The sequence below is a fragment of the Lissotriton helveticus genome, chromosome 9 (assembly GCF_964261635.1).
Source record: "Lissotriton helveticus chromosome 9, aLisHel1.1, whole genome shotgun sequence".
Classification (NCBI taxonomy): domain Eukaryota; kingdom Metazoa; phylum Chordata; class Amphibia; order Caudata; family Salamandridae; genus Lissotriton; species Lissotriton helveticus.
Window position 1 is genome coordinate 254,900,400 of NC_136070.1, and position 21,230 is coordinate 254,921,629.

Sequence of the window (21,230 nt, forward strand, 5' to 3'; positions counted from 1 at the left end):
ATCCAATAATAAGGAGCACACCAGGAACATTTGCTGGAAAAATACATACCATTGAAATATACCATAGTTATGATGAGCAAAACACTGTAAAATGATGCCAACTGAGAAAGGAAAATGCTACTTACCGGTATGCATCTGTTCTTGGCATGTAGAGCTGCTGAGTTACACACTGTGCATAGATCGCCACCTAGTCTTGGGCCCGGATGTTTGCAGTTTGCTTTTGTCCTGAAAAGTTCTTTGGAAGTCACGAGATGGTTGACTCCTCCTCTGGACCATACTGCGCATGGACATCGGCACCATCCTCAGATTGTTTTTCGCCATTAGGGAAATGATGGAGCTTTGTAAGAAAAGGAAGGATGTCCGTGTAAGCTGTATCTAATTAAGATAATACTGGAACAGACCAGGGTAGCCGGGGAGGCGGGTGGGCGTGTGTAACTCTGCAGCTCTACATGCCAAGAACAGATGCATACTGGTAAGTAGCATTTTCCGTTCGAGGCATATGAGGTGCAGATTACACACTGTACATAGATTGTATAGCAGTACCCACTGTTAGAGGCGACCACCCCTATCTGTTGCAGTAGTTTGAAATAATGTTTTGAGAACAGCCTGGCCCACATTAGCTTGTTGCTTGGTTTGCACATCTACACTACAGTGTTTTGTGAATGTGTGTGGTGTAGACCATGTAGCTGCTCTGCAGATGTCATCTAGGGGAATGTTCCCTAAAAATGCCATTGAAGCCCCTATTTTTCTTGTAGAATGGTCTTTAGGAGGAACAGATAACGTACGTTTAGCTTTGTGGTAGCAAATTTGTATGCATTTGACAATCCATCTAGCTATCCCAGATTTTGATATGGGATTACCCTTGTGTGGTGGTGAGAAAGACACAGAAAGTTGTTTGGTCTTACGAAAAGGTTGTGTTCTCTCAATGTAGTATAGCAGCGCTCTTTTGACATCTAGGGTATGAAGAGCTATTTTTGCGACTGTTTGTGGCTGCGAGAAGAAAACTGGCAGTTTCACAGATTGATTGAGGTGGAAGGGGGAAATTACCTTGGGTAGGAATTTTGGATTAGTACGGAGAACGACCTTATTATGATGCATTTGCAAGAAAGGTTCTTGAATGGTTAGTGCTTGTAGTTCACTAACTCTCCGTAGAGAAGTAATAGCTACTAGGAACGCAGCCTTCCATGTTAAAAATTGTAGTTCACATTTATGTAAAGGTTCATAGGGAGGTCCCATTAGCCGTGTGAGAACAATGTTCAAATTCCACACTGGTGAAGGTGGTACTCTGGGAGGAATTATTCTCTTAAGGCCTTCCATAAAGGCTTTAATAGCAAGCACTCTGAACAGAGATAGATGCTGTCTGTTTTGAAGATATGCTGCTATGGCTGCAAGATGTAGTCTAATAGATGTGTAGGCTAAGTTACATCTTTGGAGGTGCAGTAAGTATCCTATGATGTGTTGAATAGGCACGTCTAGGGGATTAATATTGTTGTTGTGAATATATATGACAAAGAGTTTCCATTTAGCTGCAAAGCATGCTCTAGTGGTTGGACGTCTAGCTTCTTTTATAACATTCATGCAGTCTGGAGGAAGGTTAAGTTATCCAAATTCTAGGATTTCAGGAGCCAGATCGCAAGGTTGAGCTGAGCTGGGTCCGGGTGCCTGATCTCTCCACGGTTCTGTGTTAGAAGGCGTGGAGACAGGTATAGTTTTTGGTGCGGCACTACAGACAGTTGTAGCAGTGTGGTGTACCACGGCTGTCTGGCCCACGTTGGAACAACTAGGATGAGGGTCAGAGAATGCTGCTGTAGTTTGCGTACTACTAGTGGCATGAGTGGTAGAGGTGGAAAAGCGTATGCAAATTTGTTTGACCAGTTGATCCATATCGCATTGCCTTTGGAAAGTGGGTGTGGATATCTGCCGGCGAAGCTTGGGCATTTGGCGTTTTCGTGGGTGGCAAAGAGATCTATCTGAGGTTGTCCCCACATCTGAAAGAATGGTTGAAGAACTTGCGGATGAAGTTCCCACTCGTGGATCTGTTGTGTCTGACGACTTAACAGGTCTGCTATGGTATTTTGTACTCCTGGGACATGCTGGGCTAACAGGAATATGTTACGCCATATGTTTTGTGCTAGCTGAGAGAGTTGCAGGGAGTGTGTTCTGCCCTGTTTCTATATGTAATACATGGCTGTCATGTTGTCCGTGCGGATTAACAGCTTTGTTTGATACTTGCTATTGTAAAGCTTTTAGTGCTAGGAATATAGTTAGTAACTCCAGATGATTGATGTGGTGTAACTTTTGTTGCGGCGTCCACCTGCCTTGCATGGTGTGTTGCAGTAGGTGGGCCTCCCAGCCGGAGAGCGATGCGTCCGCTGTCAAGATTATTTGAGGAACTGGCTCTAGGAACGGTCGCCCCTTGGAAAGGTTTTTGGTGCTCCACCACTGCAGAGAGCGATGAGTCCGACCGTCTACCAACACTAGGTCTGTTAATTGACCTTGAGCCTGGTTCCATTGACGTGATAGGCACTCTTGTAGAGGACGCATTTGAAGTCTTGCATGGGGCACTATGAAAATGCAAGAGGCCATCATCCCTATGAGCTGCATCAACACTCGTGCTGGAAGGGAGTGTTGTGGCTGAAACTTTGTGAGAAGAGTTTGCATGCTGGCTATCCTTACTGGAGTGGGATAAGCTAGCGCTGTTGATGTGTTCATTGTGGCACCGAGGTACTGTTGTACTTTGGATGGTTGCAGATGAGACTTGGTGTGGTTTAATGTGAACCCCAAGTTGTGGAGCAGTTGGATCGTGGCATGAGTGTGTTTATGAGCCAGTCGTCAAGGTACGGTAAGACGTGGATTTGCTGTCTTCGTAAATGTGCTGCCACTACTAGTCAAGCTATCCAGGCTGATGAAGGCTGATAGCCAGAAACCGGTCCTTGGATGCTTGATTCCGGTCTGGGAAAGACATGGCTTGGTAGTTCGGACTGGACTGTTCCCATGAGGCACAGGGTCAGAGCTGATTTGCATATAGCCAGTGTCTAACCCAGGGTGGTGTGGAGTGCAAAAAAACAATGGATTTAGGCCCAGATCCTTGTACTGGGATGAATGTATGACATTGTTCTACATTCTGTCCATCAACTGTGTTTTTTGCAATTTTCACCCCGAGTGGGCTGGGTATGCTCAGACGCGAGTCCCAGGCTCTCCACACCACTGGAGTCAAGCTATCCAGGCTGATGAAGGCTGATAGCCAGAAACCGGTCCTTGGATGCTTGATTCCGGTCTGGGAAAGACATGGCTTGGTAGTTCGGACTGGACTGTTCCCATGAGGCACAGGGTCAGAGCTGATTTGCATATAGCCAGTGTCTAACCCAGGGTGGTGTGGAGTGCAAAAAAACGATGGATTTAGGCCCAGATCCTTGTACTGGGATGAATGTATGACATTGTTCTACATTCTGTCCATCAACTGTGTTTTTTGCAATTTTCACCCCGAGTGGGCTGGGTATGCTCAGACGTGAGTCCCAGGCTCTCCACACCACTGGAGTCAAGCTATCCAGGCTGATGAAGGCTGATAGCCAGAAACCGGTCCTTGGATGCTTGATTCCGGTCTGGGAAAGACATGGCTTGGTAGTTCCGACTGGACTGTTCCCATGAGGCACAGGGTCAGAGCTGATTTGCATATAGCCAGTGTCTAACCCAGGGTGGTGTGGAGTGCAAAAAAACGATGGATTTAGGCCCAGATCCTTGTACTGGGATGAATGTATGACCTTGTTCTACATTCTGTCCATCAACTGTGTTTTTTGCCACTACTGCTAGGCACTTGGTGAATACTCTGGTACAGTAGTGACTCCGAATGGGAGTACTTTGAATTGATAGTGCTGCCCGTCTATTACAAATCTGAGATACTTCCTCAGAGCTTTGTGAATGGGAATGTGGAAGTATGCGTCCTTGAGATCTAGAGTAGCAAGGAAGGCGTTTTGTAATAGGAGAGGAAGGACTTGTTGGAGTGTGACCATGTGAAAATGGTCTGACTGTATGTATATGTTTAGCGGTCTGAGGTCTAGAATAGGCCTTAGAGAGCCGTCCTTCTTTGGGATAAGAAAGTATAGGGAGTAAGCCCCCTTGTTTTGTTGGTGCAGAGGAACTGGTTCTATTGCACTTTTTTCTAGCAAAGATATTACTTCTTGCTTTAACAGTGATAGATGTTCTTGTGACATTGGGCGCTGTTTGGGTGGTATGTTTGGGCGGGTAGATGTTAGTTCTAGACAGTAACCTGACTAAATAATTTGTCGCACCCACCTGTCTGATGTGATGTTGGTCCAGGCAGGAAGGAATTGTTGCAGTCTTCCCCCACAGGAGTGGAAGGTTGGAGGGGGAGGGGAGGAAAGTCATTGGGTAGGGGTGGAGGCAGAGTGGGAGTTGTTGGTTTTGCCTCTGCCTTTGTTGTTGTTACCCCTGTAACCCCCTCTCTGGTAGCCCTTAGTGAATGTGGATTAGCTAGGGGTCTTGTAGGAAGTGGAGGGGCTTTCAGAGGAGTAGCCTCTTGTGAAGCCTCTATATGATGAGCGACGAAAAGAACGTCTGTGAGCTTGCAGCTGCAAGGCTCCCATAGATTTTGCTGTGTCTGTCTTTTTTCATTTTCTCTAAAGACACATCGACATTAGGGCCAAATAAATGTGTCTCATCAAATGGCTGATTGAGGATGGAATTTTGTACCTCAGGTTTAAAACCTGAATTACGTAGCCAGGTATGTCTACGCAAAAGGGTGCTGGTATTGTTTGCCCTTGAGGCAGTATCTGCAGCATCTAGGGCACAACGAATAGAAGTATTAGTAATATTTTTACCTTCTTGTATGAGTTAATTGGCCCTATTTTTATATTTGTCTGGTAGATGCTGCATTATGGACTCCAGTTCATCATAATGTGCCCTGTCATATCTTGTCAACAATGCTTGGGTATTGGCAATGCGCCAAATGTTAGCTACCTGTGACGCTGTTCGGTTACCGGAAGCGTCAAGGAGCTTAGATTCCTTGTCTGGTAGTGAGGCCTCACCTGATGTTTGTGAATTGGCACGTTTACGTGCATTAGAAACTACCAAGGAATCTAGGGGTGCTGGGCCTCTAATGTAAGCTGGATCAGTAGGGGCAGCTTTGTACTTTTTCTCAATGCAGGGGTTGAGGACTCGAGCTCTGACAGGATCTTTAAAGACCTCTGTTGCATGCTTAATGACCACCTTAAGCATTGGCAGAATGTAAGAGGACCTTTGTGTATTATCAAATGTGTCCAATAAGAAATCTTCCTCCACAGTGTCAGTGTGTAAATCGACCCTGTGGTACTGAGCAGCCCTCTGGACTAGTAGGTTAAAACCTATAGTGTTCTCTGGGGGGGAAAGCCTGGAGGGATATACATCGTCTTGAGGGACGTAAGGCACATCAGGGGTATTATAATCATCCCATGGATTAGGTGACTGAGGGGGACTATTGTTCCCTACAGGCTCATAATCACCCACACCTGTGTCTTCGGAGTCTGTGTCTACATCATCATCTGGATGAGGGGATGGTGTAGGAGAATGATGTGGTGGAGGAGGTGGAAGAGTGTGGGTAAGTGGACAAAGGACCCTTAATGGAGAGGTTGCAATGTCTCTCTTCTTTGGAGGAGGAGGAGGAGGAGGAGGAGGAGGAGGTGCAAGCGCCTCTAGTGGTCTTTTTTAGAGCTAAGAGACAGTTGTCCAGTCTTAGGATACTTTACAAGAGTCTTTTGAGTAGGATCTGGTAGGAAAGGCTCTTCTGTGGATGGTAAGTCTTTCGGTGTGGAAGGTCTCGGTACCGGGGTTTTTTTCGACACCGATTCGGTAGCTGGTCTAGAGTCTTTTGGCTTAGAACTGTGACCCTCGTCTTTAACTGGAAAGTTTTTTTCGGTTCCGTGGGTTTTTTCCAGTTCCGAAGCGTGGGAGTCGGGACCTTTAGGTAGATTTTTACTTGGCTCCGAGTGCGGTTTTGACGTCGATGAGCCGGTGCCAGTCTTCGGTTCAGAGTGCTTGGATTTTGAAGCAGCGGTCGGCGTGGATGAGGAAGATGGTTTCTTTTTCGGTGTCGGTGTAGGATCGACGCCGGGAAGAGGCTGACTCGAGCCCGAGCCGCCTGAAGGCTTAATAGTCGTCTTTGCCAAGCCAGAGGGCGGGGCGTGGGCAGCAGTCTCTCGGTGTGCACCCGGGCCCGAAGATGAGGGTGTGACCGAAGTCTTTTTGGAGGGTGTCTAGGAAGGGTCGGGGTCGACGTTCTCACTTACGACCCGTTGAGCTGGAGTGATGTCCTCGACATCGGAGTCTTCGGCATCGGAGGAGCGGGTGCTTATTTCAGCTCGCTCCTGTTCTGGCACATTGACGCCCTCTTGAAAGATTTCGTCCGGGATCGATGCTAACGAGCGAGCCATTGTTCTTCGACCTCGTCGGTCCCGAATCGTCTTCTTGGAGAGGAAGGAGGCACAAGTGGAACAGTCTTTGGCCTCGTGCTCCGGTGAGAGGCAAAGGATCTACATCGAGGACACCACTTGAATGGAGTCCTTTCCAAGAGCCAGAAAGTAAGGCCAAGGTAGGCCCGAAGGCCTTCGTTGACGACCGGAATCGAAGACTTCGAAGTTGTGAAGAGTTGCGTCGATGGGGACCGCGATCGGAACAATACCGTCGAACTGGGTGAGGATTGCGCGCCGAAGGAAAATCGGTTCCAAACTGGAAAGCTGGAGACACATCCGAGCCCGATGGCGGAAAAAAACAATCTGAGGATGGAGCCGATGTCCTTGCGCAGTATGGCCCAGAGGAGGAGTCACCTATCTCATGACTTCCAAAGAACTTTTCAGGGCAAAAACAAACTGCAAACATCCGGGCCCAACACTAGGTGGCGATCTATGCACAGTGTGTAATCTGCAGCTTATATGCCTCGAACAGAAGATTATAAGGGGGTAAAAAACAATAATATTCAGATGTACTGCACCATAGAAAAATGTGGACTTATCCTGATAAAACAAACTGGCTTTCAAGACGAGCACACATTTTGAGTCCGGGATACACCCTGAGGAAATACATGGTTTAACAACTGAACGGATTATTTTAACATACCAACAATGATTTATAAAAAGGGAACGAGGGACCATATGCCCTGAAGTGTGTAGCTATCTGACAACACAGTAGAGGTCCTCAGCTCTATGGTGACTTGTACTTGGTGCTATGGCTTACAACTCTGTAATGTGTAATCACATCTTATTAATGGTTTTCACAAGACTGATTTCTTGTGGGTTCTCTTGCTAAATGCGGTTGGTGCTGTACATCTTGCGTGACCCCTCCATGTGCATGGTATAGTGTGCCTCATATAACCCTCTTCGCTGGTGATGACAAAGTAGTACAGCACCACCAGTGTGTACAGGCACTGCAGAGGGCATGTGTAGCCAGGTGGGCCTCCTTAGGTTCATTGTGGGGGATTCCAACACCACAAATGAAATCTGAAAAAGTATCTCCACTCTGTTTGCTGTCTGGATATCAATGAACCAGGGAAAAGGAAAGAAGAGCTGCCGCCATATACACAGCACACGTATTCAGTCATTGAAAAGACATTGGCATGCTGTGCGAGTGAGATGGCTGTTTTTAAATTAAAGTATTCCTAATTCGATGCTGCACAAAAATCAAATTTTAAACACATAAATGTCTCCATTTTCCTTTTTTCCAAACTTAAAAAAATATCTATTTTGTGTTGTTACAATTGCTTCTATTGCAAAGATATCTAGCACACCGTCAGCAAGTATGTTTACATTTAACTTGCTAAATTGCATGGGAGGCAGCTGTGAGCATAACCACACTAAACATATTTCGATTGTAAATGAAGGGAAAAAAGCGGCACTTTTTTTGTTTGTCTATCAGTCCTTTCGTCTTGGGGTTATTTGAAGATGATTGTGCACTCACTTCATTTTGGTAGCATCCTAACCAGCAGATGAGATTTGAGGTCATATTTCTGTCAACAGTTAGATATATTGCAAAATTTAATAAGCTCAGAAAGCCTCCACAACTAACTTCTGTGCTCCTGTGTTTTGTGAAAACTTTGCTTTCTTCTTTCTTAGCATATCAATATCCCCACCTCCTAGATACTGCTTGGGCCTTTCAGGATCAGATATTACATGCTCACACACCTCAGTGAGAAGCAAATAAGGTGCCTTATACCAAAGGTCACACACCCCATTTCCATCATAACATGAATACACAATTAGTCATGTGTCTTCCAAAGCAAAAATGTTCCTTCATAATATTCTGTTCATGACATGCCTTCCCTAAGCCAAACACTGACACTTGTGCTAAGAAGGAGTCCTGCCATATGAATGCCGTGCTTTCAAGAAGTCAGTTTGTGCATACTGTGGATAGGCTCCCACACTCCTACTCTGGGGAAGGAGAGTCTTAGACTTATTGAGTTCTTCAGGGGCAAGAAGGCTTCACCTAAAGTGATTGTTGGTGTGGGGTGTTGTCTCGTTTTGTGGTTGTTCTAGACACGGTTATCACCTTGTCTATGACTTAAGTTTAATTCTTGCCTTGAACTTGCTGAAGGAGAGTCTTAACTTGTGGCTGTTGAAAGACGTCATTCTCACTAAGTGGATGACTCAAGTCAATGACTCACCTCTTGAACATTCTAGAAAGTTTTACAATATGTAGGTCTAACATGTCGACACCTAGGTAGAGGGTGCTTGGCCCCTCCAGTTGGACGCTTCAATGTGAGGTTCCTTCTTCTAGGCTGTTAGGGGTATTAATCAACTTGCAGAAGTCTCACCTTATGAATAGTTTGAGGTGAAATGCAAGTGGTTGACCACTCCTCTCAAGCACAATCTAAGCTTAAATGTTACCTTTGCCTAAGTCACCCCAGGTTGAAGATCCTAGCTTGTAGAAAGAAGTCTCACTTTAAGCATACGCGGAGATGAGATTTTGGCCATACATTTCTCACCTCATAAATGGTCTATGTTTAAGTGTTAGGTAAGTCATACCAGTTTGAAAGTGTGATTAGGGTTACCCTGGTGGATTCATCTTGTTCGCTTGCTGAAGTATTCAGTAATAGAAGCTTCACCGAGCTGAGGCTCAGAAGAAAGCTCTTCTACTAAGAAGGTTTACCCTAGTGTACTCTCCAAGATGATACTAACATTACAGGGTTTCACTTGGTGGGGCAGTATGGGTGAGTTTGTACATTGTGGCTAACGTACCTCATGGATGTCCACTGTGTAAGCATCCTGATCTGTAAGGGAGGGCGAGTTGCTTGTGGGATTGTTGTACTCGTCCCTTGGAATGATCTGCACGGTGTGCTGCTGCCCACAAGTCAACACCAAAGTAGAGAAGTGACAAACAATCTTCGTCTTTGAAGGAACCACGGTCCCTGGGAGGAAGAGATGAGCAGCCAAGAAATAAGTGCTAAACAAGTGCTAAAAAGAAACGTACGCAACAAAGAGACAGGTATGTAGAGTCACACAAATGGACAGAAAAAGACATGTAGATACCCACCACAACACTAATTTACAAACACACAACGTGGAAAAACACAGACATTCACATACACCCACACAGTCACACACTCACAAACATTATCACAAGCCAACAGTAAAGCACATATACACATGCTATTAGGCACAGCCCTGCCCTGCAAAACAAAATCTGAGCAATAAGGAACAAACACCCATTACTTTACATTCCAATTAACATGGATTTAACCAATTTTAAATTCTGAGAAAGTGTAACTGTACTTCACAAAGTACATACAATTTTAAAATGATAAACTTCCTAAAATGAGATTGATGAAGTGCAATAAAGGTGTTAATTCATGAATTGGTAATTCATTCATTAATGTATTCTCTGCAGCATTATAGCTGAATAAGATCATTCAGAAAGTGAGCCCAACTCACTGATACAATTTCACTAACAAGGAAATAATGAAATTACAATCCAATTATCTGAATTTTGAAAAGAGGAATATGCTGAGTTCTCTTCAAAACATAGTAACTGAGGTTGCTTGAGGAACAGCCTGACTTAAGGTTTGTGAATACTTCCTTATCAGGGTCTGGAACAGAGTGTACACTCTCCAAACAACATGTAATTTTGAGACAGAATGCACAGTTTCTTGACTAAAGGTCTTACAGATCAAGGGGCCAAGCTTTAAACCAACTACCAGTGTTACAAAGTCCATATTGGAGGAAAAAGGACATATTTTCTAGCTCCAACCACTAGGCGAGTAACTGAATACAAATTGGTTATCAATGGGGTAATTTTGGGATGCTAACCAGCAAACCAATATTGCCTTAAATGTGGCTTAACTCGGATATCTGTACCACTGACCTGAAAGGATCAGCAAACAGGAATTGTGTAAATATCTAAGTAGTGATACCCACAAATGTGACAATTTATGTATTTGTGCTACATGGTTGTAAAAATCATTTTGTAATCCAAGAGAAAACCGAATGAACGGGGCTAAGAGGTCATAATGGGAATGATCCCACCCACAGAAACAATGGACATCCAGACCTGACCAAATGAGACAGCCTTAAGAGTGAAACCTCAATCTTAGTATAAAGAAACATATCACTGACAGCTGCCATTTGTGCCTCAACCACAGAGGCAGCAGTCATCATTCACGGATGACCCAGACAGACAAGGCTAAAATTATTTGGCAAAACTATAAAATGAAACCCAACAATACACTGTCATATCGCCCAATAGCTCCAAGCAGAGGTACAATGGGAATGTTCAGCCACAATATAGGTCACCTGCTGATAGGAGGATGGGACCTGGGAAACACATGTTGACATACTGTTAACTGTGACTTTGGAAAGGTCTACACTTCTTCATGACAATACCAAAGTCCATATGAACTGAAAGAATAGAAAGCAGTGCCCTGTAGAGCCATGTGCAGACGTCTGAACAGAGATCCAGCAGAATGAACAAGCAGCTCAATCATTGGAAGCATGAGGAATGTCATCTATCACAGGGAAAGCAACTATCTCAGTACTGTGACACAGACAAAATGTGGACGGATAAACCCCAAATATAGACAATCAATAAACATTTTAAACTGTAAGAGAACCAGGATTTCAATAGTTTTACCTAGTAAGGATAAGTTTGTAACTGACAGATTATTGCTCAGCAGCGAACTGACCAGCATGGCTCTTTTTTTTTTTTTTTTAACATGGAGGTGAAGCCAGCTTTTAACCAATCAGGGAAACTAACCTTGGAAAAATATGCATTCAGAATACACCCTATAAGCTGCATAAAAGATAACCCACAGTTGCCAGCTGTAGAGGAATGTAACTCAACAGGTTAGGTATGAACACATATTCAGACCTATACCCAGTCAACAACTTCTGCCCACCTCCTGGGGCAGTGCAGGATGTGGCACCTACCAACATTCTCTGAGGTGTTTCTGCACCATCGTATAAAGGCAACTTGTCACCAGCTTCACGCTACTTTCCCCAACCCGTCGCCCACACTGCAGGCCCTGAAGCAACTACTAACTAATCCATCACCACGTAAACTTAAAACTAGGCTACATAGCTCCATGCAAAGCACATGTCCTGTGACAGAGCCTAGAGCTTTAAAAAGGCATGGAACACCAAATTAAACCTACCACTCTTAGAGGAGCAATGGAAATTTTGATGTGCTCAACTAAGAATGCTATCCCCCAATTACTAATTGAGGGTGATACACTTTAAGTATCTGCTAAGATTTCATAGAACCCCTTTCCAACTGCCGACTGCTGGAGATGTAGGTCAACTTCATCAACCTTTTTACATGTGGCTTGGGAATGCAACCCCCATAGAAAAATATTGGACAGACATATTTAACATTATAGGGCAAAGTCCTGGATGTTCCAACAATAACTTCTCCACTGATAGGTTTACTGGGGTATGTGAAGGAAACACCTGCAAACTCTCGGAAACTATATGCTATGTTATTACTATTAGCCAAACGCAGAGAAGCCATACACTGGAAGAAATCAAGTGCCCCATCTGCTAAGGCATGGCTGCGGGACATAACATATTGTCAAACTCAACTTTTCTTAGTCTGGAAACTCATGCCTACAGAGTCTAGACCTAAAGGCATCTGGAACCCTATCTTAGAGTAGTTGCATACAAACCAATCCGACAATATGGAGGAAGTATCCCCTGCTACTGAGGTTATTTGTGTAAACCCCCCCAACTGTAAAAATACATTGCTGAGATATGAAGCTGCAATAAACAGAATTAGATCTGTGGTTAGCTATATTTTGGGTATTGTTGATACGAAGGCTTAGTAGATGCTACTTATAAAATGTAAACATTGTCCCTACCAGATATAATGCTGGACTGTCCTAAGGTTTTGTAACTGTTAAGTTTTGTACAAGCAATTGAATGTTAGGAATACTAAGCATGAACGTGCAATCCTGTATCTGCTATGTTTTTGGAAAATGCAAATATATATTTTTTTAAAGCTGCATAACAGACTGAGGAAAATCTTCACAAAAATGATCTATGGCGGGACCATCAGAGCAACATGTAGGTTTTAAGTTTGCTACGAGAGATTGAAGATCAGATAAGGAGACTTCCTCAAATGTATTCTAGTTTGGAATAGCTTGATACTTAAATTACACTTACCTGCCAGAAAGTTTTTGTAGTAAGGACTGTATGCTACGTTGAGACCGCCAAGCTTTACTGAAACTTCGTAGCGCCCAGCTTTGCGCACTGTAAATGCTACTTTCACCATGTTGAAAGGCGGCTCTTGGAGGACCTCCTGTGTGACGGGAACATCCAATGCTAACTCAATGTGTGCAATGTGAACTCGCAGCCCCAGGGGTACCTGGGTGTGAGCAGGAAAGGGCTGCCCATTCTTATAATATAACTGCATAGGAGAAAAGGAAAGGAAATAAGCAAAAAGGTTACTGTATGTTAAGAAAAACAATATATCATGTAACAATGATTCAGGAATTCAGGGAACAGGAAAAAAATATAGGCGCAGGGGAAAATCAGGCAAGCAAAGCAGGAGAGGCATGACAGTCTTGTACTGGCAGGACAAGAGAGAAGATCAAAACAGCACAAGTTAGGGTGGGTCACAGGAAGGCCTGCCACAAAGTAGTATTTAGGAGTAATAAGATTCAAACTCTCAAAGAACAAATGTGCACACATGGCATGCAGGAGGACGCACAACCATGGCTGGCCCACTGGAGAGGAAAGAGGTGATAGATAATAAACAGTAAATGAAAAAGAAAAGGGGGCTAGGGGTGACTGTATACAGACCCAGGAGAAAACCAACCAATATCGAAGAATTTAGAAAGCACAAGGGGCCAGGATGGTAATGGATCCAGAGCCATGAATGGACCAATAAGTAAGACGATAACCATAGAAAGAAGAGAGAATCTAAAACAAGGGAATGCGGAGCAAGAACATGGCGTAAGAGAATCAAGTGCTCTGGGGAACTAATATAAAGTATGAAAGGTTTGATAACTAAGGAGTGCTCATGCCTAGAACCGTGGAGTGAGAGGCTTGAAAGACATTGAAAGACCAATAGGAAAATGGAAAGCATAAGTTAAATAAGTTAAAGGAAAGACTGGGAGCAATGGAGCAGCAAAGGAAAAGCACCAAAGGATGTGGGCATTTCATGTTCGACATTCTGAGTTATGTTTGTTTTCATCGTTCTACGCAATGTACTGAATGCAACTGAGAGCTTCGACCCGACTATCAATCTCAGAGACATGGGGAAGTAACACGGCAATAAAAGGAAAGCTGGGAATGCTCATGGGAAATCACTATGACAGTAAAATGAAAGCAGGCTTGGCCATATATTGTGTTACAATGCTCCTAAATTCAGTATGATGGTCTTATTTCTTACATTGAAAAATAATAAAAAAACAGTTTAAAGTTATCAGAGAGGCCTGGACAATGAAGTGAGAAACATGGGAAAGAAATGTAGGAAAAAGTTGATCTGGAACATATCTACAGCTTAGGGAAGAAAGGGCAGAAACGTTAGTCAGACGGAACTTCTAATCTCGAGTACGACTTGGAAATATATATTTCTACTTTACAGAGGATAAGCAAGCCTGTGGGACAGGAAAGAGTAGGAATCTTGTGAAAGCATTATAAAGAGGTTGAGACCCACAAGAAGGTATGTGGCTTTGGACTGCTAGGCTATCAGAAATGGCACAAAGTTAACAAAGAAGGGAGGTAGAGTAAATGAGTAGGATTCTCACTCCACAAACTAACATGTATAAACAAAAGGAATCCTACCAGAGGAGACGTGTGTCCCAAAGGATAAGGGAACAATCAGTGTTTGTTAAAATACCCCTCACACACCAAAAGGCCCCTTGGTGTCATGCTTCATCATCGGGGTCTTCGCACCCCTCTAACGGGATGCGGCGTGCTACGACCTACGACTACGCGGGAGCACTGACAAATGGCTATGTGTGGTGTGTGTGGTGCACGTGATAAAGTAAATAATGTGAGTGGTGGTTGTGACTGGTTAAAAAGTACCTGGCTCGTAGGAAAAAGAAAAATTTATTCAAAACCCCGGGCTGGCACTGTTAAAAGAAGTGAAGTGTGAGGTAATCTCTGTTGTGTTAATGAACAGTACCTCTTGTGTGCGTCGACATGTTTCGGAGCAAACGCTCCTTCTTCAGGACGGGAGCAACTCTTCCCCACCTTACTCACGTTTTTCTATTTAGCAACTCAAAAATTAAGTGTTATTTAACAAAAAGTGATAATTTTTAAGTGATAAAAAGGCTATAATGTGCCTACAGCGGTTTTTGGCTCAGGATACATGCAGTTGCATGACCTGAAAAAGAAAAACAAAAATGGTCACCCAACTGGTGGGTAGTTCAACAGGTGCAATCACCTGGAACCAACCATATACCACAATTGGCCCTGTAAAAGAAAGGACTAACACAACATACACTACATAGAACACACAAGATTGTATAATATATCAGGGAAATGTAGGTCATACTTCATAAATATGGTTTGCTTGCTTCATGAGCTCACACGGGCGTCTGGGGGTTGATTGCTACTTTGTGCAATCTAGGTGGAGAGATACAAAGAGTGAGAATGAGAGGTGGGTTGAGGAATTGATAATCCGTTCTTACTCACTTGTAATAGAAGAGAAATACCAAAGTGTCCTTTCCCAAATACTCACAGACCGGGGACGAGTGTTCGCCATTTTTCCCCACACGCAGCACCGCTCGAATGATGGATACGAGTTTGGCTGTGGGTGGTATTTATACCATGTTACCCCAATTGATTTTTCCCAAATGACCAATTACGCTCGAGCCATAATGTGACCAAATATGGGTATTCCGCTCACTTTAATCCCGGTATTGCGGTCCCACACACCTGATCTAGGTATTATCAATCGGAGAGGGAAGTTCTATTCATTCCATGGGCGTCACCGTTTAGCATGACGAACTCGTGCATGATCCGTCTGTGCGACGTGAGTGCGCATGCTTGGTTATGGAGACACTGCTAGACCACGCATGCGCGGCTGCATGTCCCACGCGCTCCTTCTCGTGCGCTCGCTACCGCTTGCCGACTGCAACCGCGTAGTGCTACAAAGTCCCATTTGATACTCGCTATCTGTTCGAGTTGGAAAGAGGGCCATAATGAAACAAAAAATGCGGGTCACTATATTCTACTACCATAGTTACTTATAATTAAAAATGTGTCATAGCATTGACAATTCTTCCAATGGGGTCTTGGTAAAGGCCATTGTTAAATTAATTAGGGAGGGTTACCACATTAAACTATCTACATTAAGCCTCCGTTAACCCTAATTAAAATAACAGTTGCTTCATTTGCAGTGACAGTAGTATCCAAATGGGATCATTGTGAGGTAAAGTGAACATAATCTCATAAGTAATAGATGTGGGTATCAGGCTCTCACTATGACTGAGACAGGTTTTTGCCTCTAGTCAGAAAGTTGTGACCATGGAACATCATCATTAAGCCCATGAATATGTGTGCCCAGACGGAACACCCATCTTTGTTCCTTTTGGAACAAACCCTTATCAGATGGTAGTGATTCAATGATTGTCCACCTCAGGTCATTGACACAATGCTGTTCTGCCAAATAATGCGTTGCCATCTTTGTAGTACTCTTTTTGCACCTGATATTGCTTTTATGTTCACTCATTCTCGTCTTCACTTCTCTGATGGTCATTCCCACGTATTCCAAACTGCAAGGGCAGGTTATCAAATAGACCACGTTTTTAGAGTTACAGTTAGTGAAATGTCGTTGCTCCCAGGTCGTGCCGTTATTAAACGTGAGAGTCTTGCTCCTTTCTGTTAGGTGACAACTACTACAATTTCCACAAGGGAAAAGGCCCTGGATCCCAGCTGGGTTCGTCCTTGTATCAGTATTCATTTTTGGTCTGGTATGTACCAGGATGTCTTTCAGGTTCCGTCCTCGGCGATGGGCGTGCATAGGCTTTTCCAGGTGTAGGGTGCCACAATTTAAGATAGACCAGTGTTTATTTATAATTTTAGACACCTCATTTGACACAGTGCTGTAGGTGGTGACACAAATGGGTCTTTTGTTATCACTAGTCTCCCTTTGTCTGTCTTCCAAAAGGGCTTCCCTATGATTGTTTCTTGCCCTCTTCATCGCTTTGTTGATCGTCTTTTCTGGATACTGTCTTTGCAGCAGTTTTTTCTTGAGGTCACTGGCCTGGGACTTGTACTCGGTCAATTCAGTGCAATTACGCCTCAGTCGTAAAAATTGGCCATATGGCAGGTTCTCTCTTAAATGTCTAGGATGGAAACTGTCATATCTTAAAAGACAGTTTCTTGCTGTGGGTTTAAAATGGGTGGTACTTTTTAGTTTACCTCCTTCAGTATAGACATTTAGGTCAAGAAAGACCATCGATTGGGCAGAAACAGTGCTGGTGAATTTGAGATAAGCATTTTGATTATTCAGCCATGTTAGGAAATCCATTGCTGACCTGTGGTCCCCGTTCCAGATGACAAAAACGTCATCTATATACCTCTTCCAAGTGTCTATTTTGCCCCTGTATGGGTTGTCTGGATGCAGTATCTTATTAGCCTCCAAGTGATAGACGTATAACCCGGCCAGGCTAGGAGCAAAAGTACTGCCCATGCTGGTACCATGGCTTTGTAAGTAGAGAGTCTGTTTAAACTGGAAAAAATTATGTTGTAATGCCAAAGAGATACACTCAAGAACCACACCCCTCGGTGTTTGGTATTTCCAAGGAGTAGTAAATAGTACCTCTTCAATGATTTGGAGTGTTTCATCATGTCGCAAGCTCGTGTACAGACTCTCCACGTCTAAGCTCATAAGGAGTTGTGTGGAAGGGTCAAAATCTCTGCTATCTAATAGTTGTAGGACGGATTTGGTGTCTTTCAGATAAGTCGTTGTAGATTGGACCAGGGGGCGTAAAAAGGCGTCCGCAAACTTAGAGAGGGGTTCTAGAATAGAACCGATCCCCGACACAATAGGTCTTCCCGGTGGATTGGTCATGTTTTTATGAATCTTGGGGATGCAATAAAAGTAGGGGATGCGTGGCGTAGGTTGTTTCAAGAAATTAGCCTCATCTCTGCTCAACCAATCATGCGCAAGCCCTTCTTCGATCATGCCTCCTATTCTGGTGCGTAGTCTCTCGGTAGGGTCTTCCTGTAAGACTGTGTAATTTCGTCTATCGGATAGCAATCTCAGACATTCGGTGTCATATGCCTCTGTTGTTTGAACCACAATGGCCCCGCCCTTATCAGCGGGTTTTATGATTATTTTGTCATTGTCAGCTAATTCTCTTATGGCTTGTTGCTCCTGTTTGATGGTATTGTGAAAAACCTTGGTTGTTAATAGGTTGATTTGGTTAACCTCTGTCATAATCGCCTTCTCAAAAGTTAGTATTTCAATGGGCAAAAGGGAGTCAGGGGGGGTGAAGGTGGACTTGGGTCGTAGTCCTGTATCTGTTACTCCCTGTTTGGGTGGTTTATCTTGGAAAAAGGCCTGTAACTTCAGCTTCCTCACAAATTCCTTCATCTCCATATTCAATCTGAAGATGTCTGGTTTGTGCGTGGGCACAAAACCAAGTCCCTTATTCAGTACCCTTTCTTGGATCTCCGTGAGAGGCCAGGGGGTCAGATTCACCACTAAGTTCCCCTCTTGCTGGTGGATGGGTGATTCGGAAGGGATCCTGTCATACTCATCGTTGTCCTGGAGTTGTTCGGATCCTGTTGATCTTCCCAGGCTACGTTGTTGCCTTTCCTGTTTCTTCCCCGTGTTCCGGGGCGAGTGCCTAAAAAAGGCTGCTGATCATAGAAACCCTCGTTGTATTCTGGGTTCCATTGTTGGTAGTTGGGACCTGTAACTGGTGGACAAAAAGAGAAAGGCGGGAATTGTGGTGGGTATGGGGGATACTGGGGTTGTGGTTGATGCTGGTAACCTCTCCACCCACTTTGCCTGGGGAATTGCTGTCTTCTTTGTCTCCAACCCCCACGCCGTTGTTTGTACCCTTTGGTCCCACTAGAGTTGGACCCGGAGGAGCCAGTGTCCGAACCATCGCTATCAATGTCACTGTTCGTGTTTTTAGAAACATAATCAGCTTTGGTGTATGGGTATGCCCCTTCTGGTGTAAATTTAGCTTTGTCCTTGTTCAGTTTGTTGGTTTTGCTTTGTTTTAGTGTATACTCAAAATCAGTCATTTGCTGATTGAGTTCATCCAGTCTTGCTTTCAGGTCAGCTGGTGAAATGTATGTATTCAGTTGGACTTCAATTTTGGTAATCTCAATCTTTAGTTCTTGGGTAATCCTGGCTGCTGTTTTTATTATCAAGACTAGCCAGTCTCTAGAGCAATGCCAGGAGATCAAAGACCACTCCTTTTTAAAAATAAGGTCATTTTGAAAAATCAAAGGTTCGTTTTTGACAATCAGCCCTGGAGGTGCCATCTTGTTTCTGAGATATTCCTTCATGAAGAGGCCATGCAGGGCCGCTTTTATTTGGTTCCGTCTCAGATTAATTAGTTCATTCCACTCGTTAATGTTTGGACCGGTTTCTGGATTGCTCAAACCTTCAAAAGGACTGATGTCATTCAGTATCCGGTCTATTTCATCTTCCCCAAAAGTGAGGCCATGTTCGTCCTCCATCTTGTGACGACCACTGGCTTCCTTGATATAAGGTGTGTGTTCCTATGTGTATGAGTGTTTATGTCAAACTCCCGTCAGAAATGGCAGTCATTATAGATGCATGGGAGTTGTGGGATATGTAAAAAAGATGACTCAACGCCCTCTCATGCACCACAAACAGATACACTTAGGATGGGAAGTTGGGCATGTGAATACACACATTCCGCTTGTAGACTCTGTTAAATATCAGGCCATTTTTAGTTTGAGCTAGAGTGTGCTCCTGGTCTCGTACATTTATTGCTTCTTCAAGACCCTTAGAATGTCTCTGCTACACATGAAGCTTTTTATTTGTTTCGTTGGATACTAGCTTTCCAATTGGTGGGATTCTAGGATGCATGGTGTGTGCATGTACAAAAGAGGCCTGTGCCCAGAGTATCAGCCCTTCTTGGAGTCAGCCTAGGAAATGAAAACTATGAGGGAAAAAATAATAAAATGTTGTTTTTGTTTTGTCCGAAAGTCAATCTACCCTGTGATGTTGCCTGTTGCTTTTGGTAGGCCTCTTTCTCTACTGTAGTTTTATGCCAAATGGCTAAGCCTTGAAAATGAATGATATGCTTAAAATGGCATTTTCCTGCAATTTCTGTGTTGCCTTATTGTTATGGGCTGATTTGATGTGAAGTCCGGCCACTAGCTAAACAATAAAAGGAGCAAAGTATTAATAACTGGCATGGGTGTCAGTAGATTTAGGAATAGACAATGCCCTTCAGGGTAAAACAAAATCAAGATATGGTTTTAAAATTATGATATTAACTATTTCCAGCAATGAAACATATCTGTGTTCACCTTCAATATGAGATGTAGGGTTACTATTCATAACGTCTTAAATGTGGGTAAGCTCAAAACCTATAGATAGTTTGACCTGACACTGCCAGATCAGATAGTGGCCTTAGACTGTACATGGACGAGATCTGTGGTGGGTATGGTTTATTACCAGAGGTTATCGGACTGGTGAGCCAGTAAACCTGTTAGTCGCAATGCAAATGTATGGCTCAACTCTTGGGGAGTATTAGAAAACAGATTCAGTCAGTGGAGTGAGTATCCCTAACCAGATCTGGATCACTGGGATATCACCCCAGGACAGTGGGAGAATGTAGAATTTGTTAGCTCGCTTTAACCACTTCACTCTGACTCTCTCAGGGTAACAGGGCCCAACAGTCAAGGAGGTAGAGGGTGTGCAGTTAGAAATACAATAATAGAGAATACTTTCAATGTCTAGATGTTTTTTAATTTTTTTTTAAAAGAAAGGGACTATTGATAGGTAAGCACAATTCTACACTGTAAACCCAGATCTGTATGCACCTTCTGGGCCAGAGGACCAACCCCAAATACTATTGTGTCTCCTTAGCTCTAAGTGGTAGAAAGTAGTATATTACAGAGCCCCGTGCTCAGTGGTATCCTATGGGGGATCAATTAGATGTTCTTGGCTTCTCTTGGAAGCCTTTGAGTCAAGGATACTTTGGAGTGTTCAAAACAAAGTATAAAATCCTCAAAATGGACTGACTGCAGATGCCAAAGTAAAAATGAATGTGCTCAGAAATGCACTCTGTTAGATGCATCCTAGAAGTTTTAAAGGTGGTGTTCAAGTGTGACTGAATTGCTTAGTCACCAATGGCACAGTGCATGGCCACAGTCCTAAACTTCAGTAGCCACTGAGCTAACTTGCCATTCTCCTGAGATTTCCCTTAAGTGGTCAGTATCTCAAAACTCATCGATCACAGTACAGATTTTCCGTTGGAGCAGGAGGGACTCCATCAACAGTCAGGGAACACTCACAGGAGGCACCAGCAAGATCAGTGACCAGTGAGCTACTAGCCTTGAGAAACTGTCTTGACTGTGGCTTTGAACAGCAATATTAACTGATCTGATTAAGCTAGGAAAATAATTCAAATGATTCCAGAATAAGGGCAACATCCTCCTGCTAATGGCTCAAGCTAGGAACTGAGGTCAAGATTTCCATAGCTTCCCAAGGAACAACTAAAGATCCAAGTAAAGTTGGGAGGGTATGTGAAGATGTAGTCTCTCGCTTTTATAAGGCATTGGAGCAGCTCAACAGCATGAAGGGTA

At 43.7% G+C, this 21,230-nt stretch overlaps 1 protein-coding gene across 6 annotated transcripts in view; it reads right to left on the minus strand.

Moving 5' to 3' along the window:
* The window catches only part of AREL1 (apoptosis resistant E3 ubiquitin protein ligase 1), a 448,155-nt gene that overhangs the window by 322,299 nt on the left and 104,626 nt on the right, over positions 1-21,230 (minus strand). For all 6 annotated transcript variants that reach the window (XM_078659892.1, XM_078659889.1, XM_078659890.1 and 3 more), the window contains 2 exons: positions 12,636-12,879; positions 9,222-9,391 (listed from right to left, as the gene is read on the minus strand). In XM_078659892.1, coding sequence (XP_078516018.1) covers positions 9,222-9,391; positions 12,636-12,879 — 414 coding nt within the window. The remainder of the gene's footprint in view (positions 1-9,221; positions 9,392-12,635; positions 12,880-21,230) is intronic.